The sequence below is a fragment of the Mobula birostris genome, chromosome 6 (assembly GCF_030028105.1).
Source record: "Mobula birostris isolate sMobBir1 chromosome 6, sMobBir1.hap1, whole genome shotgun sequence".
NCBI classification, from domain to species: domain Eukaryota; kingdom Metazoa; phylum Chordata; class Chondrichthyes; order Myliobatiformes; family Myliobatidae; genus Mobula; species Mobula birostris.
Window position 1 is genome coordinate 192,136,571 of NC_092375.1, and position 27,083 is coordinate 192,163,653.

The 27,083-nt window shown below is 41.0% G+C and overlaps 1 protein-coding gene across 1 annotated transcript in view; it reads right to left on the minus strand.

Annotated features, from left to right (window-relative positions):
• Positions 1–6,184: 6,184 nt before the first annotated feature.
• ddx18 (DEAD (Asp-Glu-Ala-Asp) box polypeptide 18) overlaps positions 6,185–27,083 on the minus strand; it is a 35,713-nt gene continuing 14,814 nt past the window's right edge. The window contains exons 7-14 of the mRNA XM_072262133.1: positions 26,409–26,523; positions 25,562–25,701; positions 22,426–22,587; positions 20,219–20,371; positions 15,344–15,457; positions 14,667–14,723; positions 11,927–12,104; positions 6,185–8,769 (exon numbers count right to left, since the gene is read on the minus strand). Of these exons, the coding sequence (XP_072118234.1) occupies positions 8,624–8,769; positions 11,927–12,104; positions 14,667–14,723; positions 15,344–15,457; positions 20,219–20,371; positions 22,426–22,587; positions 25,562–25,701; positions 26,409–26,523 (1,065 nt within the window). The 3' untranslated portion in view covers positions 6,185–8,623. The remainder of the gene's footprint in view (positions 8,770–11,926; positions 12,105–14,666; positions 14,724–15,343; positions 15,458–20,218; positions 20,372–22,425; positions 22,588–25,561; positions 25,702–26,408; positions 26,524–27,083) is intronic.

A 27,083-nucleotide genomic window follows, 5' to 3' on the forward strand; every position in this document is an offset into this window, starting at 1 on the left:
GGAGGTGTGACACTGTGATAAAGAAGGCGTGATTGTCATTGACATGCATCTAGAAATGGGCAGGGATTTTGACTAATTTATGAAAAAAAGCACATAGTTTAAAAAGTAGAAGTTGGGAATTAATATAGATTATTAGATTCCAAAGGTAACACTGAGGCTGTGAAAAGATGTCATTGCTGGAATGTTTCTGGTCATGCGTGAATAAATAATGCCTTCTCACATCGATCTCACCGATTTAAAGCATTGAGGAAGATTGAAAACATCGAGGCAAGTGCCGAAGGCAAGTGAGTGTTCAGCGCCATCTACCAGCCTCTCGCTGCTGGAGGAAGGTGCCAGTACATGACGGTCTCCTGCTCGCTGCTCCTGAGGGAAGGCCCCTGTGTTTGAGTGGTCTCTCTCTCACTTGATGCTGTCGGACGATGGTACCGAAGTTCTGGGTCTGCAGTTTGTGGGTTGGGACTGTGGTTCAATTTGAGCTGAACCGAATACGGACTCCTTTGATTTTTGTGTTTTTATATTGTGTTTTCGCCTGTTCATTGCTGTTTGTGTGATTTGTTTGGTTTTTTTTTTGCGCATGGGAGGTGATGTTCTTGTTGTTTGTGTGATTTGCTTTTTTCACAGTGGATGGTGGGGTTTGATGTTTTGACTTTTGCACAATTTTTTTTAGCGTGGGTGGGGTTCATGCTCTTGTTGCTGTTTGCCCGATTTGTGTTTTTTTGTGCGTGTGGGGTCAGGTGATGTGTTTCTTTGAATGGGTTCCATGATTTTCTTTGTATCGTGGCCATCTGGAGAAGGTGAATCTCAAGGTTGTATACTGATATTAAATGTACTTTGAACTTTGAGCCAAGTTTAGTCATCCAAGTACAACTTTCCTTCTACCCGAAGTTCAATGGCCAGATCTCTTGGAGGGTGACGTTGTCAGCGCTATCATCACTTTTTGGTCATAGAAAACCAATTGTATGGAAATTGGCCAGAATGTATTTGTCTTGTTTTCATATAGTGGATCTGCCCAAGTATTTGTTCACATTATTGGGAGGGAATGACAATGTTGTATTTATATTGGAGCAACTTGGCTAGAGGTGCATCTAGTTCTGTGTTGTGACTTTGATCCTCCAATCTTTGCTCCAATGCTCACAGCTGTTTCTTGTTGCCATGCAGAGTGAATTGACTTGGCCGGATTAGCAGCATCTGTGGAAGGAAAATAATTTTGGACAATTCTTTTCCTTCCACAGATACTGCTTAACCTGTTGAGTCCTTCTAGCGGATTGTTTACTGATCCAGATTACGACATCTGCCATCTCTTTTCTGAATTGACTGAAGACTGGCAAAATTGAATCAGGGATTGTAGGAGGAAATCAAGATGGGTTATCTTACTGGCTCTCCTGATGAAGATGGATGTAAATTCTGTGCTTTTAATATCTACATACTAGGCCCTACGTTTGTTACATACAGGGCTGTTCTTGGACCCATTTACTATTGAAGTACCACCATTGTTTTCGCCTACTTTGTGGTAGGACCATGTAGTTTTAATTCAATTAACTGGCTGTGGGATTCAGTAGTTCAGGTTAGGATGCCTATTGTCTTGAGTAACAGCTTCCGAATGGCACCTCACTTTAGGTATATTTGGTGCTGCCACTATTGTCACTTTCTGTATTGTGTACATGCTTGCTGATCCGCACCTTCTCTTGGATGCCCAGTTTTGTGTTACCCTATTTATTCTGAATCTGCCCCTTTATGATGTTTTGTCACTGCTTGCTAGGAAGTGTACAGATGTGAAGATGGAATTTTGTCTCCAGAAAGGAACTGTTGTCTTCATTTCTACGTTCAGATAAATTATGGACAGCTGTATCTGCCATGGGTTAATTTGTGAGTCTAAGGTCAAGAATCTGCTACGTGCTCAGTCTATTAGCAATAGACTTCAGTCTAGATCAAAGATGGTGCTACTGACAGACATTCTCCCACCCAGAATAAACTTTGCTATTTTCATTGCTCTTATTGTGTTCAACAAAGAGAATGGGGAATTTCTTTATCCACATTTCAACTGGTACTTTAAAGTGTTGAGAGGTCTGGAGTTGATGTTGATGACCCACTTGGAGCTGTTTCCTCTCTTTGGTGTACACCTATGTTACCTTCTCAGGTGGGTCCAGCCTGTCTTTGGGACAGAGCATAGCTGGGGCTTGGACAAGAAAGGCATTCGTCCATAAAGTAGGCCTATGACTATGTAAGTCTATTCGACTAGTTTATTGGGCTGCTTTCTCACTTTACAGATGTCCTCAGATATTTGAGAGGAGGACTGACTGTCACATCAGAATTTCGTGCCTGGTTTAATGCTGGCAAATCTGGTTTTATTCTACTTCCAACTGTCTGCTGCTCTTGAGTAGCTGACTAGGCCAGTTAGCAGCTTTACCTTCCTGAAGGACATTAGTAATTCAGATGTCTTTTTACACAGCTATCTAGTAACTGCAGTTAGTTCCCAGTTACTGACTGAACTTTAATTCTACAGCAGTGGGAGGATTTGAGCTTTCTTTCCAATAGCTGTTTATTATAACTAGAAATGCTAAATATGTTTCTTTTGTAGATGTATTTCTGTTATTAGAGGAAACCTTTGCTTTTTTATCAAAATGCAACTATGTTTCAAATTGTTTATTTGAATGCACTTACTGAAGAGGCAGAAGCATGTGTTAATGACATTAAGTGCATCATTTTTGATCTGTTTTTACAAAGGACAAAACCAGAGTGCCACGGTACTTTTATTGGTTCAGACAAAGAAAAGCACTATACCAAAACTCCTTTGGACCGATTTGTTGTTATATGAACCACCTGAACTGCCTTTTTGTGTTTATAAAATGACGGTATTGAAAGCAATTACAAAACACACATGTCCCAAGTGGAAATAATCTTGTTATAAAAGTGGTGAATATCCACTGTTAGGTTTGCCAATATGAAGTTTTATATCTTGCCCCACCACCACCATCAGTGCTCTCATATCAGGGCTGAAGGTAGATCTAGAAACATAGAGATAGAAAACCTACAGCACAATACCGGCCCTTTGGCCCACAATACTATGCCGAACATGTACATACTTCAGAGATTACCTAGGGTTACCCATAGCCCTCTATTTTTCTAAGCTCCATGTACCTACTCATGAGTCTCTTGAGACCCATTGTGTCTGCCTCCACCACAGTCACTGGCAGCCCATTCCATGCACTCACCACTCTCTGCATAAAAAACTTACCCCTGACATCCCCTCTGTACCTATTTCCAAGCACCTTAACACTGAGCCCTGTCATGTTAGCCATTTCAGCCTTGGGAAAAAGCCTCTGACTATCCACACAATCAATGCCTCTCATCATCTTATACACCTCTATCAGGTCACCTCTCATCCTCTGTCGCTCCAAGGAGAAAAGCCCAATTTCACTCAACCTATTCTCATAAGGCATGCTCCCCAATCCAGGCAACATCCTTGTAAATCTCCTCCGCACCCTTTCTATAGTTTCCACATCCTTCCTGTAGTGAGGTGACCAGAACTGAGTACGGTACTCCAAGTGGGGTCTGACCAGGGTCCTATATAGCTGTAACATTACATCTCAGCTCTTGAACTCCTGTGGACATGGACCTGAATATCCCTCTGATCCTCCACAATGCGAGAGTCTTACCATTAATACTATATTCTGCTATCATATTTGATCTACCAAAATGAACCACCTCACACTTATCTGGGTTGAACTCCATCTGTCACTTCACAGCCCAGTTTTGCATCCTATCGATGTCCCGCTGTATCCTCTGACAGCCCTCCACACTATCCACAACACCCCCAACCTATCTGTCATCAGCAAATTTACTAACCCATCTCTCCACTTCCTCATCCAGGTCATTCATAAAAATCACAGAGTAGAGGTCCCAGAACAGATCACTGAGGCACAGCACTGGTCACTGGTCTCCATGCAGAATATGACCCATCTACAACCATTCTTTGCCTTCTGTTGGCAAGCCAGTTCTGGATCCACAAAGCAATGCCCCCTTGGATCCCATGTTTCCTTACTTTCTCAATAAGCCTTGCATGGGGTACCTTATCAAATGCCTTGCTGAAATCCATATACACTACATCTACTGCTCTGCCATCATCAATGTGTTTAGTCACATCCTCAAAAAATTCAATCAGACAAAGCCACGCTGACTATTCCTAATCATATAATGCCTCTCCAAATGTTCACAAATCTTGCCTTTCAGGATCTTCTCCATCAACTTACCAACCACTTAATTAAGGCTCACTGGTCTATAATTTCTTGGGCTATCTCTACTCCCTTCCTTGAATAAGGGAATAACATCTGCAACCCTCCAATCCTTCGGAACCTCTCCCGTCCCCATTGATGATGCAAAGATCATTGCCAGAGGATCAGCAATCTCTTCCCTTGCCTCCCACAGTAGCCTGGGGTACATCTCGTCCAGACCCGGTGATTTATTCAACTTGATGCCTTCCAAAATCTTCAGCACATCCTCTTTCTTAATGTCTATATGCTCAAGCTTTTCAATCCACTGTAAGTCATCCCTACAATTGCCAAGGTCCTTTTCTGTAGTGAATACTGAAGCAAAGTATTCGTTAAGTACCTCCGCTATCTCCTCCAGTTCTATACACACTTTCCCACTGTTACACATGATTGCTCCTGTTCTCTCATATCTTATCCTCTTGCTCTTCACATACTTGTAGAATGCCTTGGGATTTTCCTTAATCCTGCTCGCCAAAGCCTTCTCATGGCCCCTTCTGGCTCTCCCAGTTTCATTCTTAAGCCCCTTCCTGCTAGCCTTATAATTTTCTAGATCTTTACCTAGTTTTTGAACCTTTCATAAGCTTTTCTTCTTGACTAGATTTTCAACAGCCTTTGTACACCCTGCAAATATTCCCTGAGAACATCTGTGCCCAATTTATGCTTCCAAATTCCTACCTGATAGCTTCATATTTCCCCGTGCTCCAATTAAACACTTTCCTAACTTGTCTGTTCCCATCCTCTCCAATGCTGTGGTCAAGGAGTTGTCTCTCACAAGGAGAACTAGATGCAAGACCCTGTTCTCTGCCGATATTGTGTCACTGGATCCTGTGGAAATACTGAAGATTTGAAATCTCTGAATGTTGTAACATGTCTTTAGAGCACTTGGGATCTGTGGGTAGTGCAAGGGAATGTTCTAGGATTGAGAATTTGGACCAGCTATTGGGAGCATTGAGAGGGATCTCTGGAACTGAGTAATGTTGAGGTGCGGAGTGTGAAACAGCAATAATCTATTATTCCTGCTGGCATGGAAGGGCAAATTAAAATATCCAGGCATGTTCCTTTGGTTTGTTTGTCTTTCGCCGTGTTCCTTCCTTCATTGGCCTTTACGACTTGGTTTCAGTGCTCCAACTCTACAAGTTACCTATTCATGGAGGAAGGCAAATAGCAGAGTTCTCCAGATTTGATGCAAATTATACTTTCAAAATTTGGTATTATTATGAATAACAATAAAAGATATGAACAGAATGCAGATATAGATAGGCCAGTGGAAGTTTGATGTGGAGAAAAGCAAGATGATGCATTTTGATGATGAGGAAAGGCAACATGAAATGCTGCCTGCAGATGTCATAGAGACTGCATTGTAGCCTTGGGGGAGAATTGGAGAAATAGACGGTTGATGAAAAAAATGAAAGGATTAGTGGTACAACCAATGAGTTGCTGTGGGAGAGGCAGTATGGCTATGATGTACTGAATGATCTCCTCGTGCCAGAATCATATATGGTTCCTCTCAAGTAGTTCTTTGTAGGTGGTAGAAAGGTTTTGCTGTGTCAGGAATTAAGTCACATTCATTCAATTTTTACAAATTCTATTACATATTCTCATCAATTCCACCCAGATTCTACCACTCACTTACACATTTGGGGCAATTCCAGTGGCCAATGAACCTAATAACCTGCCTGTCTTTGGAATCTGGGAGGATGTCGAAGCATTCTCACCAAATTATTTTTCTGAGAAGGCTGCAAAGATATTAGCTCTGGTACATGTATACCCGTTGTCAGACAAGGAATGGTATCAAAGGAGAGATTTCTAGGAGGTAATGGCAGAAAATAATTGAAGTTAATTTAGTAGGGTTAAAATTGTTTGTTCATGTCCAGGAAAAGCAACAAAACCACTTCAAAAATCTGATGTCAATTCATACATGTTTTTTATATATATCAAAACACCACAGAGTTGATCATTTGTTACAAATGAACTAAATGTTCACATTTAAATTATAATCTGACATCTCAAAGCAAGTTATTGCAGTATAAAGATTGAGATAAATATATCAAATACAGTTCTATTTTTGCAATTATTGTAATGGCTACTTTCAGTAAAATAGCAACTGAGGTCATAATTATTCCAAATGGCCAGAACAGCCAAGGTTGATCAGGCCCTGGCCTGTATTCCAGCAGCATTGGTCCACGGGTCATATTTCTTGATCCATAGCCATCTGGAGGCTTGCTCAGTAGCCTCTGTAACGGTCCTGATGGCTCTTCTCTTTGTAGCCCCTGCAATGCCAAGAAGTGGGTTCTGCAGAGCAACAAGCCAGCAAAACCTCTCCACCCCCAACTCTACTGACTCACATCATGCCCTCAACCCATCTTTGCAACTGCTCTATCAGCCTTATTATGCTCAAATGCATCCTCAATCCAGCCTTCCCAAGGCACTGGCTGTTCTACTATAACCACCAGTTTCAAGGTTTCTGATAGAATGACCATGTCAGGCCACAGTGATGATGATGTGATTAAGTTATGAAATTTCAGTTGCTGGCCAAGATTGAATTTCAGTTGCCAGTCAGATGCCGTGGTGAGCAAGCCTGTTGGTGACCTTGGCTGAGGCCATGGTTGGTCTCTCGCTTGGACAAAGGCTGTATTTTCTGAGTTGGTGAAGGTGCTTACTGTTGATGGTTAGGGAGATACTATCTGCCAGTGCACTCAGCACCTGGTCATGGTGCTAATAGCAGTCTTCTCACAGGGCCCTTGGGCAGCTGCTGAGGATGTGTTCCAGTGTTCTTTGCCAAGGCAGAGACTACATAATTGTGCCTCTTTTATGCCCCAAGCAAAAAAGGTTGGCTGCACTAAGCAGGATGTCATACACAGCCTGGATTACATAGTCATACTTTATTTACGTACTTGAGGTGCTGGGTTTTTGCCTGCCAGATGTTGGATCAGATCTGCTGCTTCAGTGCACCCTCCCAACTTTCTTCAAGCTCTCTGCTGCACACTTCCTCAACAGCTGCTCGAGCTTCTTCCTGGAGCATCTGTCCCTACCCTGGGCCCTTTTGAAGCGAGTTGAAGGAAAGCCACTCAGCCGCACCTGACCAGACACCACCGTCCCTACCAAATCCCTGTGCCTCAGGTGTGACTCAGCCATCCACCTGCTGCCTGTCCAGACATCAACGCCTGCTATCGAGACTTTGTGGTCACTAAGATTTATGTATAGCAGCAATTCTCTTGTACAGGAAACCATAAACTCCTCATTCAGGCTTCTGAAAGGAAGCTGCAGTTTATTCCTCTTCCTGTACAGAGGAGATTGCTCAGATTACGCAGGAGACCCAGCCATCTTCAAAGGTAGCCACTGCTTTTTAATAGCCTCAACTGTTGACATGGCTACCTCCTACCAGAGGTTTTGGGGAAGGATACCATAGTGGTAGATCCAGACCTCAAACTTGCCTGGTAGCCTGACTTGTCCACACTGGTGAGCCAGACATCCAAGTCCTTGGTGGTCTTCTGAGTGGCAGTCACGTCTGAGGCTGTAGTCAAAGACCTTCCCCCAGGCCATTGACTGATTTCTCAGAGATGGACAAGATAACACTTTCCATCCAAACAGAAACTGAACTTGTCCGTGTCTGCCTTTAACAGCAGAGGTCTGGATTTCTCAGGCTTAAAACTCATCCTTCCCACCCACTGCCTGATACATCCTAGGATGTGCTGGGACCCACCAAAATGGTGAAAAACTATCCTGGGAAGATTCTTAAAAAGTGTACATGCCCACTAAATGTCATCAAATTCTTTCAATTTACTTGTTTGTGGTGTCTGAGCAAATATGCAATAGTTCAGTTTCAAGACAAGATAATTTTATATAACTCTATTACTTGTTCAGTAAGTCACAAGGTTATTGAAGTCTCTTGTCCTGATAAACAGCACAACCGCAGATTTTAAAAACATAAAATCGCAGATGCTGGAAATTCAAGCAACACACAAAAAATGCTGGTGAACGCAGCAGGCCAGGCAGCATCTATAGGAAGAGGTACAGTCGACGTTTTGGGGCAACTGCAGATTAACTTTAAAAAGGGGAATGTGGTTATTTACAAAATATCAATGATACATTTATTATAAATTCAAAATACTTCTGAAGCTGTCACATGTTTAAGGATGAACTTTATCTTCAAATTAAATTCATTTAAACCATTAACTTTCTATAAATGAGCACAACATAAAAAAGACACAGCTTTACAGGAAAATTCAGCAACAATGAGTCAACTTGACCTGCTATAGTAAAGAAAGTTACCAAGCCTGTTAGCCCAAGGCAGTTAACCTAGGGGAAATCATAATTCATGTAGCTCATGAATATTGCAGCTGTGATAAGGCCTTCTAACGAGAAAACTGTCTTGTGTCTCCTCTGTTCTTGCCAACTTGCTTGAAGATTTTTGCTTTACGGACATTTTTGGACTTTTGATAACCAAATCCTCCACCACCACCTCTTTTCTTCAGTTTCATTCCTTTGCTGGCATTTATATCTGAAGCATGTTGGTTAAGAAAATCAACTCAAGTAAATCCATGGAATTTCAGCAAGACAGGGTTGAATAGGAATACTTTTTCCATCAGTATTCCCAAACTAATGTCAAAATGTCTACCAGTAAAGGTGTACATCAAAAGAAACTGCCAAATAAATGAAGAACTACTAAATTAAAATGACACCAAATTTAAATTTTTCATATTTTCTTACAACACAGGATGCTAGTTAAGCATGAAATGTAATCCAGAACAATCCCATTACCCCACATCAATTTTCCATGATCTTTTCTCCCACATCCATTAATTCCATCATGCTTCTCTTACCACCACCTACATTAGAGGTTATTGACATCAGTCAGCACAATACAATCTCAGGGAAAAGGTGCAAATTTTACAGACAGCAGCAAGTCTGGGGCTGAAACTGGGGGCATCAAGGCAGCAGTACTATCTGCTACACTGGGTTTCCTTAACCCTAGTCTTTTCAGAATGTTAACTAGATTATAGAACATCATGAGTTGTGGCATGTTATGCTAACGCCAAAAGCACAGCGACACCCTCGGCTTGCCCCATTACAATTTTTAGACTGCATTGATCACTGATGCAAAGCTAACAGGTCTATAATTTTTGCCTTCCTTGCCCCCCCCTTCTTAAATAGTGGAGTGACATTTGCAATCTTCCAGTCCTCCGGAACCATGCCAGAATCTATTGACTTTTGAAAGATCATCGCTAATGCCTCTACAATCTCCACAGCTACTTCCTTCAGAACATGAGGGTGCATTCCATCTGGTCCAGGAGATTTATCAACCCTTAGACTATTCAGCTTCCTGAGTACTTTGTCGTAATTGTGACTGCGCACACTTCCCTTCCCTGACACCCTTGAGTGTCCGATATACTGATGTCTTCCTCAGTGAAGACTGATGCAAAATACTAGTTCAGTTCCTCCGCCATCTCCTTAGCTCCCATTACAATTTCTCCAGCATCATTTTCTATCAGTCCTATATCTACTCTCACTTGTCTTTTACTCTTTATATACTTGAAAAAGCTTTTAGTATCCTCTTTGATATTATTTGCTAGCTTCCTTTCATAGTTCATCTTTTCCCTCTTAATGACCTTCTTAGTTTCCTTTTGCAATACTCACAACACACTGGAGGAACTCGGCAGGTCGGGCAGCATCCGTGGAAACGATCAGTCAACGTTTCCGGCCGGAATCCTTCGTCAGGACTGTAGAGGAAAGGGGCGGAGGCCCTATAAAGAAGGTGGGGGAGGGTGGGAAGGAGAAGGCTGGTAGGTTCCAGGTGAAAAACCAGTAAGGGGAAAGATAAAGGGGTGGGGGAAGGGAAGCAGGGAGCTGATAGGCAGGAAAGGTGAAGAAGGAATAGGGGAAACACAATGGGTAGTAGACGGAGGTGGAACCATGGGGGAGGGGGCAGAGATGAAATAGGGATAGGGGAAGGGAGGGGGAGGGAATTACCAGAAGTTGGAGAATTCTATGTTCATACCAAGGAGCTGGAGACTACCTAGACGGTATATGAGGTGTTGCTCCTCCAACCTGAGTTTAGCCTCATCATGGCAGTAGAGGAGGCCCTGTATGGACATATCTGAATGGGAGTGGGAAGCAGAGTTGAAGTGGGTGGCAACCGGGAGATCCTGTCTGTTGTGGCGGACGGAGCGGAGGTGCTCGACAAAGCGGCCCCCCAATCTGCGTCGGGGTTTCACCGATGTAGAGGAGGCCACACCGGATGCAATAGATGACCCCAACAGACTCACAAGTGAAGTGTTGCCTCACCTGTAAGGACTGTTTAGGGCCCTGAATGGTGGCAAGAGAGGAGGTGTAGGGACAGGTGTAGCACTTGCGCTTACAGGGACAAGCGCCAGGTGGGAGATCCGTGGGGAGGGACCGATCCCTGAGGAAAGTGGAGAGGGAAAGATGTGCTTAGTAGTGGGGTCCTATTGAAGGTGGCAGAAGTTGCCGAGGATAATGTGCTGGATACGGAGGCTGGTGGGGTGATAGGTGAGGACAAGGGGAACTCTGTCCCTGTTGCGGTGGCGGGAGGATGGGGTGAGGGCTGAAGTGCAGGAAATAGAGGAGATGTGGGTGAGGGCATCATTGATGACGGCAGAAGGGAAACCACGATCGTTAAAGGAAGAGGACATTTGAGATGTCCTGGAACGGAAAGTTCCCTTTTGTAAGCTTTTAAAAACTTCCCAATCCTGTCTTCCGACTAATTTTAGCTTCCTTGTATGCCCTCTCCTTTGCTTTCACTTCAGCTTTGACTTCTCGTCAGCCACAGTTGCATCCTTTTTCCATTCGAAAAGTTATTTTTTTGGAATATATCTGTCTTGCACCTTCCTCACTTCTCGCATAAACTCCAGCCACTGCTGCTCTGCTGTCCTTCCTGCTAGTGTCCCTTTCCAGTCAACTTTGGTTAGTTCCTCTCTCATGCCACTGTAATTTCCTTTACTCCACTGAAATACCGACACATCGGTATTTGGTTGGAATCAAGTGACCTTGCCTGTTGTCTGAGGGCTGGTTGTGTCTGCACTTGCACTACCACCAGCCCTGACACTCCATCCTCCCCAGTACCAAGATCCTTTGTTGACAAATACAGCACTGTGCGAAAGACTTGGGCACCCCAGGGATATATGTACCTAGGACCTTTGTACAGTACTATGCATCTGAATTGTAATGTTACTTCTATTGGTTCGGAGACTAAAAAAAACAGAAGCCATGTGCTTCCAGCACTGATATGGCATACCACAACTTGCTAGCTCTTAATGACCTGCATATCTTTGGGATGGGAGTGGGAGCCAGAGCATTGAAAAGTATATAGGGCTATGTCAGAGGTAGGCATTTTACCAAGAGTGTGGTGGGTGTGTGGAACGTGCTGCCAGGGGTGGTGGTAGAGGCAGATACACTGGGTACGTTTAAAAGACTTAATTAAATAGACACACGGGTAAAAGAAAAATGGAGGGTTATGTGAGAGGGAAAGGTTAGATTGATTCAAATCTCAGCATAACATCATGGACCGAAGGGCCTATTCTGTTCTATGTACAATCTATAATACACAATCCATTCTGAAATACTCTAAGAAATGCATTTTTAGAACTATTTAGATTCATAAAGATGGCATAACAATGTAATAATAGCAAAAAGGATACTGAGATCAACATATGGTGGTACTGTGAATCCAAATGACAAAGCCACTTTCGGCAAATCCAAGGTGCTGACACTGTAGATGTCCTTGAGAGAATGAGAATCATAGGCTCGGATATAAGACTTGTAAGCTTCCTGTGCTGATTTGTGCAAGTAGTAATTTTTTTCTATTAGTTTTTCAAGCTGGAAAAAAAACAGAAAATGTTTAAATTCAAGGTGATGAAACAAAGTGACCAATTAGAGCAAAAAATTAATTTCTGTGTCATCATATGACCTACAGAAACTCTAAACTTTTGCACTGTCAGCTGTACAAAGAATATCAAAATACCGTGGCGAAGAGTGATTTGGTGTCTACCACATAACTGAAAACTGCTGCCATGTTAAGTTGCATTGATTGCAAGGGTTCAAGACAGAATTAAAGACCAGCAATAACCAATAACAGAGAGTCGTGTTTACTTTCCAGCAATTCATGTAAAACAAATTCTAGCACATTAGTCGTTCAACTAATAGTGTTTAATAGTGTCTGATAAAAAGTGGCCTTCCACCAAGTTCAAATTGAATTGCCATCCACCCATACATGAATACAGCCATACGAAACAGCATTACTCTGGGGCCACGGTGCAAAACAAATACTAACAGTCACACACAGTCTGCAGTTGAACACAATACAGCTTGTCTTCTGCCAGCCTGAAAACACTCGGGGGTGGGGTGGGGCGGGGCAGGGGTGGCAGCACCAACTACGGCATTGACGCCATACCTCGCCACTTCCAGCACTCCAGTGGAGTGTAAACAGGTGACACTGCGGCTTGAGGCTTTGTACTCGCCATGGCCATGCAGCTCTCTTGCCATCCACCAATAAACCAATCAATCAGACTTGCAGCATCCCACACCACTGATATCCAACAGGATCTTGCAATCACAAGAAAAGCAATTGAGACAAACACCCACTGTTAGAATGCATACTGACGCTTGTGCGGGTAGCATCATGGTCTGTACCAAAAGAAGGGGAGGTGACAGAAATTCTAGCCCCTTCAGTTTCTCCACCAATGAGCGACTCACTGATGGGATAGACCTACAGTACTTTTTAAGTTCTCCATGTCCAGCAGGGTCTTGTGATCGTAAAAAAAACAACTTTAGTTAACCCCAGAGAAGGTGCTGCATCTGAGCACAGTGCCATCTTTCTAATCATAAGCTGAATCCCAACAAAAGTATTTTCAAAAATATACTTCAATATAATATACACAAGTTTTACAACTTTACAATATGATGAATTGGATGCTACTTGTAAAACTTTATTGTTTACTCACAAGAAGAGTGAAAATAATAATAATGACAACTTTATATTCCTGGATTAAACTATAACTCTTGGCCTCATCATTTCATGGCTAAATTCCCAAGTTCTACCATCTGTAAACTTAAGCTCATCCAAATCATTGCTCTTACCAAACTTATACAAAGTCTCCACTTTCCCATCACTTCAGAGCTTCCCGACTTGAACTGTTGCTGGCCACCAGTGAGCACGGCTGCTCCATCCACAACAGGCAGGATTTCTTGGTGGTCACTTATTTTAATTCCAATCCCCATTCCAACATGGCCTCTTCTATTGCCACAACGAGGCCACTCTCAGGTTGCAGGAGCAACACTTCATATTCCATTGGGGTAGCCTCCAAACTGAGGGCATGAACAGAAATTTCTCCAACTTCTGGTAATTTCTGTCCTCATACTCCTATCAATTTCCATTCCCCACTTTCACTCCCTTCTTATCCCTTCTCTGCTCATCAGTCTACATCTCTCTCTGGTACCCCCTCCTCCTCAATAGTCCAATCTCTTCTATCAGATCCTTTCTTCTTCAGCCCATTACCTTTTCCACCTGATGAGTATCTGTTATCTGTCAAGTAGGATGCCGTACGCAATCCTGATTTGATGGAGGCAGACATGAGAGCACGGAGGAACATCTGGTGAAACTTCTGAAATGCCGCTGCCACTGCTACTGTGTGATCCAGAATCCCCGGAGGGGAAGGTCTCAAGTCCTGAGCTTTACTTGTTGCTGGACAGCTGGGGCAAGGTCGAAGCGCTCGGCAGAGGATGGTGCTCGGTTTCAGAGGGCTGGTCAGAGGCTCTAAGTTTTCGGACGGACTCAGAGTCGGCTGTGGTCAGGTGCTTCCAGGATGCTGCACCGGCAAGTTTGCGGCGCTGGAAGCTCATGGCAGGGACAGTTTCTCCCTTCTACCATCTGCGTGAGATGTTGGGGCTATCGGGACTTTGAGACTTTTTTTTATCGTGCCCACCGCCTGCTCTTATCAAATTACGGTATTGCTTTGCACTGTTGTAACTATATATTATAATTACGTGGTTTTTGTCAGTTTTAGTCTTGGTATGTCTTGTGTTTCTGTGATATCATACTGGAGGAACATTGTATCATTTTTTAATGCATGCATTTCTAAATGACAATAAACAAGGACTGGGTGTCCTCATAATCTAATCTATTTACCCCCAGCTTCATGTATACCCCCCCCACCCATCTTTCCCACAGCTGGTACTCCTTTCCCTCCCCCACACAACTTCTTCCCCCTTTCTTTCCAGCCCTGATAAAGGCTCTCCACGCAAAACATCAACAGATTATTCCTCTCTGTAGATGCTACATGAGCCGAGTTCTCCTAGCATTTTGTGTTACTCCTGCCAGATTTGGTTAAAAACTCTTAAACAAGCACCACTATACACATGCTGCCACTGGTTTAATTTTACCTGGGACTGTATGTTTGTAATCTTGCTCCAAGAAAATTCAAATTCATTTAGAGGTACCTATGAAAATAAAATTTAGCATTGTGTAAATGAAATTTGTCCTATAACTTAAAAACCTAAAATTGGTGCCAATGTTTACCATAATGCAAACAAATTCCCTGGTACAACAATGGTTACACTTCATACAGATTCCATATAAATAGGTTCTTTCCGTTACAAAACAATTTAGGACAAGGTTTCCCGACCTTTTTGATGCCACGGACCCCTACCATTAACCAAGGAGACAATGAGCCCCAGATCAGGAACCCCCGATCTGAGTTATTCCTGGTGATTTACAGACAAAGCAGAAAGTACAAATAATTTCAACCTTTGTTTTCCTCTAGTCACAATTTATAGAAGCTAGCAAAGTGAAACTACAGTTTATAGGATTAAAGAAATTCTATTCAATATGACAGAGTTCCAATAATTTGTTTATTTTGCGGATTTACATGGATTCTCAGATTACATTCCCACTCAGTAGCCTGTCCCAGAATTGATACTATGTTAGAAGAGTTCAAAAATCCTGTACAAAACGCATCATATGAAAAATAAGCTGAGGTTTAAAAGGTAAAGTTTCCTTGACAAGCATGAACATTTGAACTCGGTAATCGGATCTTGAACTGAAATGAAGAAATACTTACTCTGGCCTGTTTGAGATAACGAAGAAAACCCAACTCTTCTGCTCTCAGGATAAGTAAGGCATGTCCTTGGCCATTAAGCCCTCGTGCAGTCCTACCAACACGATGGATATATTCCTGATAAAATGACATTGCACATGACTTAGCTGAGTTTAAACTTTCCCAGATCTAACTGATAGATTTTAAAAACTCATTTTCAGGATCTGGGCATCACTGTAACACCAGCATTTATTGCTAAACCTTAATTGCTTTTGTGGAGTGGAATCAAACTGCGTTCTTGACCCACAGTAATTCTAGTGAAGATACTCCCACAGTGTTGCAGGATTTAGATCCAGCATTGACAAAGGACTGTTTCTAGGTCAGGATGGTGAGATACCTGGGGAGGAACCTATAAGAGGTATTGCTCCCTTCCATATCCATCTCATCCTTGGTGGTAGAAAACAGAAAACCAACAGCACAATACAGACCCTTCAGCCCATGATGCTGTGCCGAACATGTATTTATTTTAGAAATTACCTGGAGTTACCCATAGCCCTCTACTTTTCTAAGCTCCATGTACCTATCCAGGAACCTCTTAAAAGACTCTATCGTATACGCCTCCAACGCCGTCCCCAGCAGCCCATTCCACGCCCTCACCGCCCTCTATGAAAAAAAAATTTGCCCCTGACATCTCCTCTGTACCTACTTCCAAGCGCCTTAAAAATGTGCCCTCTCGTGTTAGCCACTTCAGACCAGGGAAAAATCCTCTGCCTATCCACACGATCAATGCCTGTCATCATCTTGATCACCTCTCATCCTCCGTCGCTCGAAGGAGAAAAGGCCGTTTACTCAACTTATTCTTGGAAGGCATGTTCCCCAATCCAGGCAACATCCTTGTAAATCTCCTCTAAATTAAAACTACCATCCGTGTTTCTTCCCTGTGTCCACAGAATTGCCTGCCTGATCCCCTAACTATAGAGTGTCCTACCCCTGCTGCCATCCTCTTCCTTTCCCTACCCTTCTGAGCCACAGGATCAGACTCTGCCCGAGTCACGGCCACTGTTGTTTCCTCTAGGTGTCGTCCCCTCCAACAGTACTCAAATAGAAGTACTTATTGTTAAGGGGGACAGCCACAGGGGTACTCTCTAGTACCTGACTCTTGCCCTTTCCCCTCTCCTAGCTGTTACCCACTTACTGTCTCCCGAGGCCCCAGTGTGACTACTTGCCTATAGCTCCTCCTCACTTTCCCTGACCAGACAAAGGTCATCGAGCTGCATTTCTAGTTCCCTAACCCGGTCCCTAAGGAGCTGCAGTTTGACGCACCTGGCGCAGATGTGGCCACCCGGAGGCTGGGAGTCTCCCGGACATCCCACATCTGACATCCAGTACAGAACACTGGCCTCAGACATACTCCCTTTTCCTCACAAGTAGCTTACTCGCTTCGAACCGTTATCGCCGAAGCCCCGTTGAACCAAAGCCCTCCTACTCTGACTCCCTCTACTCTGTCACCCGCTCTTATAAAGCTGTCTTCTTTTAAATCCTTTCCGCCGGTCAAACTTGCTGACGACCACATGCTTGCGCAGTCATGCCTCGAAGTCATAGATTTTGGAGATGCTGTTATAACTAGCCTGGGTGATGAACTGCAGTGCTTTTTATTGATTGTCAACACTAGAGGGAAAGATTGTTTAAGATGGTTTATGGGGTGTCCAACCAAGCTGTATGATGTAGGCCTTCTGAAGAATATTCCATTGCACTCTCAATGTTTGCATTGCAGATAGTGAAAGGGCTTTAACAAGATAGAATGTGAGTTGTTTAGTTCATACCTTTTATCTGTTCTCATAGTCATAGTATTAATTAAAGTCTAATATTGTTAACAATATACTCTGACATTAACTTTGATTGGCAAAAAAAAAAAGTTGGATGACTCAACAAATAAATGGGGCTTACAGATAGAGCCAGGCAAGTTTGGCACATACATTGTGGACCAAAGAGATTGCTTCTGTTCTGAACTATTTTATTTCCTGTCCTCCTTCCTGTAATAACTTCTTTTGCTCAATTTGTAGTTTTAGACTTTAGGTCAATAATCCATTAGATAAGAGAACTCTACCTGGGTCCCACAATTTAATACAATTTGTTTTTGTCAAACCAACCAAAAAATATCCAGTCTCCTTCGCCCCAGGAGAAAAGTCCTAGCTAATATCATCTCAATTTACAGATTGCCCTCCATTCTGGGCAACATTCCTGTGAACCTTTTCATGACCCTCTCTAGTTTTCTCAAGGTAGCATAGCAGTTGGTACAATTCTATACAGTACAGACAACTAGGGTCGCATGTAAGGAGTTTCTATGTTCTCCCCGTGGCCACTTTGGTTTCCCCCCACAGTCCAAAAACGTACTAGTTGGTAGACCAATTGGTCATTGTAAGTTGCCCCATAATCAGGTTCAGAATAAATCAGTGGGCAGCTTGGCTCGAAGGGTCGATTCCACACTGTATCTGAATAATAAAATTATACTGATCTTTCCTGTAACATGGTGAACAGACCTGTACACAATACTCCACATACAGCCAAACCAAATTTAACATGAAGTCCCCCCACTCTTTACTCAATACCTAGGCCACTGAAGACAAGAATATCAAACTTCCTTCAGAACTGTCGAACTATGTTGTCGCTTTCAGGGAATTAGATCTCTCTTCAACAGCCCTCCACTGGGTCCAGCAGTTCAGTATGCATGTACCGACCTGTTCTAACTTCCCAAAATATCCCACTTTGCATTTATCTGAATTAAATTCCAGTACCTAATCCCTTACCCATTTTTACAGTTGATCACCTTCTGCACTATTCACTATACCAGAGAAAAGGAAAACTCCAAATGAAAAGTATGTTTTTAATTTAATAAAAAAAGATACAACTGGTAAACACAGATGATTGTTAACACTGGAGCATGCTATAATTCCATGTTTTTCAGATACAATTAGACAGATTCTATAGATTAAATTATTTCAAAATTGGGAAGAAAATACCAGCTCACTGAGTAATGAGTCACTGGGCATTGAAGTTTAAAGAGCTAACACTGATGCCCTCATGTTTTTTCTTTACATACCAGGTAACAGTATATTTGTTATGTATACAAACCATTCTCCTCTTTAAATTAGTTTAACATCACTAAATGTTTCAGGAGAGGATTACCAAACCAAACATGACAAATCTTCCAAAGGAGAGATTAGGACAACAAAAAGCATGATGAAAGAAACAAGTTTAAACTTGAGTACAGAAATGAAGGTTTTAGGGAAGGAACTGCAGAAAGTTATCAACATCACGTTCAGTGAATTTACTAATGTTGAAAGTTCAAACTGAAGTGCAAGATTACAGCTGGAGTAGGTTAAAGATCCTAAGACCATGAGATACAGGAGCAGGATTAGGCCAATGAGTCTGCTCTGCCACTTCATCACGGCTGATCCATTTTTCTCTCAGTCCCAATCTCCTGCATTCTCCCCATATCCTTTCATTACCCTGACCAATCAAGAATCCATCAACCTCTGTCTTAAATATACCCAACTGCTTGGTCTCTACAGCTACCTGTGGCAACTAATTCCACAGATTCACCACTCTCTGGCTAAAGAAATCTCTGTTCTAAAAGGATGCCCCTCTATTCTGAGGCTGTGTCCTCTGGTCTCAGACTCCCGACCCTCAGAAATATCCTCTCCACATCCAATCAGTCGAAGTCTTTCACCATTCAATAGGTTTAAACAGATAGCGACTGGTTAGGTTATCAAATTATTTGAAGACATGGATGAGAATGTGGTTCATTCTTGAATACATTCCCTAATTAAACAACCATCACTGTGGCAGAGAATTTCAAATAAACATTTGGCACCCCCTTGGAAAGAAATTTCTCAGTATATTTTGGGATAACATGTTATCCCAAGACTATGCTCACTAGATTCTGGCTCCAGCTAGAGGAAACAAGCTATTCTGTCAACCACCACTCCTCAGAATCATGTCACTGTGACATCATCTCCAATCTTGGTAGACTCGTGAATACAGATCAATTTTTGCCGATCTCTCTTCGGGCAACAAACCCTGAATGGTCCTATATTGGACTCGACAAAAGTTGGGCATAACATCTGACTCTCCAATCAGAATCAAATATGATTCCAACAAATAAACTCAGCAAGATCATTGTTCCCCAGTCTCAAAATACTTTGCCATTTGTCATCTTAGTTGCTTGCTTTAGTGCACAAACTTCAATATATTTTCCCACTATCTGAAAAAAACTTATTCTTTCTATTGATACTCCCAAATTCCAGTCTCACATTTACTACATTATAATCCACCTAAACCTTCATAACTACCAAAGGAGGAGTAAGGTGCTCCTTCCCTCCACTAGCCTGGTAGGTCACCCCTGGGCAAGGGGTAGCACCTTAGTACCACCCCCCCCATTCTGGGTCATGGGAGCAGGTGGTGGATGGTCATACAAGCAGCTGGTGCATATCACAAATCCTGGTTATGTGACTAATGACATGAGGCAGACGACCTCTAAAGAGTATTGATAATGGCTGGGCTCACCTGTTTAGTAAAGTCACTGCCCTGGAAGCAATGGCAAACCATTTCTGTAGAACAATTTGCCAAGAACAATCATGGTTATGGAAAGACCATGATCGCCATGTCATACGACACAGCACTCGGAAAGCTCATGATCATCTATGCCATACAACACAGCACATAACAATGATGAAACCTTCATGAATATTTGTTCAATCTATCTTTATTCATTTGTAGTTTCTTTCCAGCCACCCAATAATTTCACTTTCTATTCTCACTCAGCCATCTGGACTAATGAATAAACCAAAAGGGAGAGCTTGTAATAAAAGTCTTTTTTTATATATAAATGTGGAATACCTTTGGATCATCAGGAGGGTCATACTGTACAATCCAGTCAACTTCAGGAATATCTAAGCCTCTGGCAGCGACATCTGTACAGAGCAATATTCCATCGTTTGCATTACAAAACTGGAAGAAGGTGGATGTACGTTTTGTCTGCTTTTGCTTGCCCTAAAAATATTGCAAGAGAAAAAAGAAAAAATGATTTACATTTAGTTACAATTTTATTGAAATCTGAATTTCAAAAGACTTGTTAACCAGTGTTGCATGGTATTTGAACCCATAAAATGAATAGACATTTCGGTGCTGTGCCTAGAGTGTTATAAAGCAGGGGGTAATTTTGCAAAAAAATGACAGATGCAAATTGTTAACACAGTCAAAACTGATGGCAACTTGGGAGTTAATGTGCACATGTTCCAAAAAATCAGCAATCTGCTGAGATTCTACACTTAATAGGGAATGATTTGACTAATTGTCTAGCAATTGTAAACAAGAGATTCTGCAGATGCTGGAAATCTTGAGCAATACACACAAAATACTGGAGGAACTCACAAGTCAAGCATCAATAAGAATAATAAAATACAAAACTGGAAGATTACAAAAAATCTTTTCAAAACTTTCAAAAAAATCTAAAGAATTTAACTAGCCATTAAAATTTTAAAGCATTTTTAAAATATTACCTTGCTTAGACTTTATATATTTATGAATGTACTTGCAAATGTTAAAATTACAGATGTTTTTAAGAGATTCACCTATGATTGTACTGGCAGTCCAAGCCTGTGATTTCTTTTTCCCCTTCAATTGACCTGGATGAAATTGTAAATGGTTGGGCTTGTAGATGATACAAAGATTGTAGATGTTGTGGATTGCAGTGAAGACTGCCAAGAGATAAGGCAGAATATGAATCAGTTGCAAATTGGTAGAGAAATCGCAGATGGAGCTTTATCTGCCTGAATTTGAAGTGTTCATTTGATCTCCTGAAGTACAACACTTCAAATTCAGGCAGATAAGCTCCTTCTGCGATTTGTCTACAATTTGCAACTGATTCATATTCTGCCTTATCTTCTGACAGTCTTCAATGCAATCCACAGCATCACCAATCTTTGTATCATCTACAAACCCAATCATTGTCAGGGACAATATACTGTTAGCGGCAAGACCCTTGACAATGTTGATGTGCAGAGGTTTCTAGGCATCCAAATCTATATCTTCCTGAAAGTAGCTATGCAGGTTGATAAGCTGGTAAAAGAAGGTATAAGGTAGTAGTCAAGGAATTGAGTTCAAGAGTTGGGTAATTACAGTGCAGTTTTATAAAACTCTAGTTAGGCTGCATCTGGAGTAGTTCATTCAATTCTGATTGCCACATTATAGGAAGGGTGTGGAAGCTTTGGAGAGGGTGCATAAGAAGTTTACCAAGATGCTGCCTGGATTAGAGCATGTGCTGCAAGGTGACGTTGGTCATACTTGGGTTGTTTACTCTGGAGCAGTGGAGGCTGAGGGAAAATCTGAGAGGTTTGAGATTATGAGAGGTATAGACAGGCTATATCGTTATTCTAGGGTTGAAATATCTAATACTAGAGGTCGTGCATTTAAGGTAAGAGGGACTGGGTTCAAAGGAAATGTGTAGGACAAGGTTTTTTCACAGAGTTATAGGTGCAGGAATGTGAAGGCAAATACAATAGAGGCTCCCAGATATGCACGTGAATGTGCAAGAAATGGAAGTACATGGATATTGTGTAAGAAGAAGGCATTAGTTTACATGGGCATTTGATTACTAATTTAATTATTCTGGCACAACATCATGAGAAGGCCTGTTCCTGTGCTGTGTTGTTCTATGATTAGTTCTGGCTGATTTATACGATGCCCATTTTACATTTCACTATCTTGTTATGGGCGGGAAGTATTACTGAATGTTACTGGTGAACTAGCATGCTAATCTCTGTCTTCGATGTACAAAAAAAAATTACCTAGTATCATTAAAGTGCAGAAATTTGAAGCTTCCAGATAACACCTGGGCCACTTAACACTTTAGTGTGCCCTAAAGATGCGACAGGCATTTTAGAAATGTTAAACGATTTTTTAGAAAAGGGAACATAGATACTGCCTGACCTGCTAATTTCCAGTATATACAATAAGGTGAATACACTTGTTGAAATTTCTGTCTGAAACCTGCCTAATCCTCAAGGATCACATGAAGAAAGTCAGCAACTATACTTAGTACTTACATGGATTGCCATTACAGGTAGGTCAATGTAATTCAGTAGCTCATAGTGATACTTCACAGACATGCACGATGAGAAGAAAACCATGAGCTTCTTCTTACGATTCTTCTTCAGAAAAGTGAAGAGCAAAAGGAATCTTTTCTCAGATGGGCAAACCACATAACCCTAAAGATGAAGATAAATCAATCCATAGGAATTATCACCTTACTTCAAATCTTACTCATCTTACTTCTTACTTATGGTCTGAATGTGCATTCTTTTACAGGTCACAAACAAGAGAAAATCTGCAGATGCTGGAAATCCAAGCAACATGCATAAAATACTGGAGGAACTCACCAGGTCAGGAAGCATCTATGGAAAAAAAGTTTAGTTAACGTTTTGGCCTGAAACGTTGATTGTACTTTTTTCCATAGATGCTGCCTGGCCTGCTGAGTTCCTCTAGCATTTTGTGAGTGTTTCTCTTACAGGTGAAATTTTGTATTTTTGCTTTCCCTTAGATTTTACTAAAAGTCTAATATGAACCAACCGTAGGATTCTGAATGTACATAAACAATAAATAACTTTCTTTTTTGAGAACTTCATGAACCTTTGGAGGAAGAAATGGTTTCACATTACAATATTTGATAGAGAATTAGAATTAGAAAATAGAAGAGGAAGTAACTTGAATACAACTTTAACATGGGCAAATCTCTTGAAAATGAAAAACATGATATAAACAAATTAATCAGTGAGGGAAAATGTATTGACACAAAAAAATGCACAATAGAGCTTTAGTTTTATTTTTGCATACATTAGCCTTGTCCATTATCACATATATACTGATGGCTGCTGCTACTCCAACTTAGTTGCTCCTTCAATTCTGATCAAGGGAAGAAGCACAAGATATAAACAAAAGTACAAAGGGAAGAGGCAATGAAAGATAAATACAGTACTGTGCTAAAGTCTGAGGCACATATACATATAGCACAGGTGCCCATGACTTCTGCACAGTCTGTAGTAATCTTATGTAATGCTCTGTACTGCTGCCACAAAAAAATTAAACAGATTTCATGACAGATGCAAGTGATGATAAACCTGATTCTGATATGGGCCTCTATTGTGGACTGACAGTATGAAGGGGCAAAGAGAGGGGAATCATGGGTGGGAAGAGGGGAATGCAGAGGGAGGGATCCGGAAGCACCAGAGAGACATTCTGTAATGATCAATAAACCAGCTGTTTGGAATCAAGTCACCTTGCCTGGTGTCTCAAGGCTGTGTGTGTCTGAACACACCCCCCACCACCCTGTCACTCCTTCTCTGCCACCTGTCCCACACCCACCCTGACACTCAACCCTCGCCATTCACAATACATCTGCTTCTGCCAGATTTACAAACTCTGGCAGAAGCTTGTAAACTCATAGATTTACAAACTATGCAAAACTCTTGGGCACCTTAGCTATATAGATGTGCCTAAGACTTTTGCACAGTCCTGTACTTCTAGCAGGATGACACAAAAATCCAACGATCAGGTGATGAGTGCCCCACCCACATTTCTTCCAAAGTATAATGCCTTTAAAAAAAGGAATTAAATGTCAAATTTGATTAAGCACAATACATGCAAACTAAAATGTACTCTAATGTTTTAGATTTTGAGCTTGAATTTTTGACATCTGTTTTTCTTAAAAAAAAGACAATTTACTCATATTTCAAAGCTAAAGTATTGGACTGATCTGCTTTGTCAATAAATGTCAATTAATTTTATTCCATTCTAGTCAAACTGTGCCAAACAAGGGAAGTACGATATTTCAGAATATCCTGCTCTTACATTTTAGGCTTCAAATAGTTAAAAAAAAAAATCACCCAGCACTCCACCATACATGAAAATCTTTGGACACAAGGCCACTCTGTTCCTCCATTCTTTCTACTGTCCTCTCAATGCCATGTTGGATCTTCCCAAAGGAAAGCCACATGTCAGATGCATCATCATACAAAGTAATAGATTTTAACAGTCTCAGTGAGTTATGTTATCATTTCTAAAGTGAACTCCTAGAATCAGGTGGGAAGCAGCTGAGTCACACCAGCAAGTGTAAACCCAAATAAGTTGTTCGAAATAAACATCCACAAAAGATACACAATGAAAGAAATGTGCTAATGATATTGCAAATCATATAAAATACCCAAGTCAGGCAGTTTCTGTGGAAGCAGAAACACAGTTAATTTTACATAAAAACATAAGAAATAAGAGCTGAAGTAGGCCCGTTGAGTCTGCTCCGCCATCCAATAATGATCTGAAATCCCAAATCATGGCTGAAAGCGCGTTTTGGATCAATGAGTTCAAAAATAAAAAGCATTGAAAGCCAATTCAAATTGGATAAAATGCCAAATAGTAAGTGAAGCATATCCTGTAAAGCACTCATCCAGAAGATATTTTAGAAGGGAAGTAACAAACAAACAATTTTGTAGAAAATGTAACCTGGAGTATGAATACAAAGCTGGTGTAGGACAAGGGTTCTCAACCTCAGTTAATGGCATTGGTCCATGTCATAAAAAAGGTTGGGAACCACTGGTGTAGGGGACCAAGAAATGGGCAAAAATTAAGGATCAAAACATGATAATTAACTTTGGGCTCATATGGGTTGTGTGAATAACCCCTACATCAAATGTATTTTTTCCACAGAAAAGCACAACACTGGGATTACAAGGTATTGTTCACCATTATCCTGAGAATTTTCTCCTGTTCACACATAAATGTTCATAAAACATGCTCAAAAACTGTGCCGAGTTAATTGCAAATGAACTACGGGATCAAATCATAATCAAGAAATTCTGCAGATATTGGAAATCCAGCGCAACACACACAAAATGCTGGAGTGGCTCAGCAGGTCAGGCCGCATGTACGAAAATGAATAAACACATGAGATCCTGTAGATGCTGAAATCCAGAGCAACAGACATAAAATGCAAATGATATTTTAAAAAGACAATAGACTATAGGTGCAGGAGTAGGCCATTCGGCCCTTCGAGCCAGCACCGCCAAATGCTGGACAATGTTAAATACAAGTAATTTCTGACAAATTCTGCCATGCTTGTCTTCGTTTTATGAAATAATCCAGATGTACAAAAACAAGCAAAAACAAAAAAGATAAAAATTTTCAACTTACTTGTTCAAGACCATCTACAGTTGCAGTTTCTTTGTCATCATCAACACCAACGTACAAGGGCTCTTTCTTCAAAGAGATTCTGGCCAAATCTTCTACCTTTCGAGTTTGTGTAGCAGAGAAAAGCATTGTCTGTCGCCGTTCTGAAAACATGATAGATACTTAAAATTACTTTTCTTTAAGACATCCTGAATTTCCAGCAAGAGAAAATCTGCAGATGATGGAAATACAAGCAACTGTTCCCATAGCCTGAATTTAGAATCTATGTTCTAAATTCAGGCTGGACAAATTGAAATCCGATAGTTTGATGGGTTTGAAAAAGGTTTCATCCTATTTGTATCCATTGACACTTCAAATCCTTTTATTTCCTGTAGTAAGTTTGCTGCACTGAAATCTTGTAGATTCTAATCTATGATTTAATTTTGTATGTTTTTATGCTACAAAGCCAAAAAGCACAGAAGCTGGAAGTCTTTTTTTAAAAATGAGGAGTTGTTCCAATGTTAAAATATCAACTCTACCGAATATGCTCGTATAAGTTTCAGAAATTCAGCACAGTGCTTATGCTTAAAGCAGATCAAGGGTTTTGAAATGGATCAAGCCTGATAAATCAGGACTGCAAATGATTTCAGCTTCCATACAGACTAAAACAGTTTGTTTAATATCGCAAAAGTATAATAAACAAAAACTTAACAATCACTGAGGTGAATGGTGAACATTAATTTGAAATAGAAAATATTTAGAAATGTACTCCAGTGAGATTAAAATTTATCAAGGTGAAAATTAAAGATATTAAATTACATTGTACACATAATTCCTCTACAGTAACAGTAAATGCATTGGATTAACGCACTTGGCAAAAGTCTGATTATCTGTTTCAGTTCCTCTTCAAATCCCACTTCTAGGATACGATCTGCTTCATCTATTATCAGGCATTGCAGGTTCTTATACATAAATCCTGGCGTGTTCTGTCAAGAAATTATTAGGAAAATAATGCTTTCACAATCTCAAGACATCAAAATATTTAACAAAATCACTCTAAAATGAAATACTTCGTTTCACCAATTAGCACATACAAAACTGGACACAGAAACACTTACACAATGATGGAAGTGAGTTTGAAAATATCACCTTCCTCAGCCAATTTTGAAAAATATAAGCCAGCGCTTTACCATTTCTTTATCTGAAAAGAATTTCTGGGAAGATCTAACCACCAACACTGCGTACAAATGATGATTATTCAGATGCATTTAAACAGATGTTTAGAAAAAGATCAAAACTGTAACAATTGCTAATACCCATGATAATAACACAAATCAAAGCAAGATTTCTTTTTCACACACGTCAAATTGCTTTAACATCATTGTACAACCGAAATTGATAGACTGCAAATATCTAGGAGATAAAAGATCATTGACCTGAAATAGTAATTATGTTTCCCTCCCCACAGATACCGTCTGACTAGTTAAAAAACTTAGTATTTCCTGTATTTATTCGATTTTTGTGGTGCCTTTTAGAAAGCCCCAAA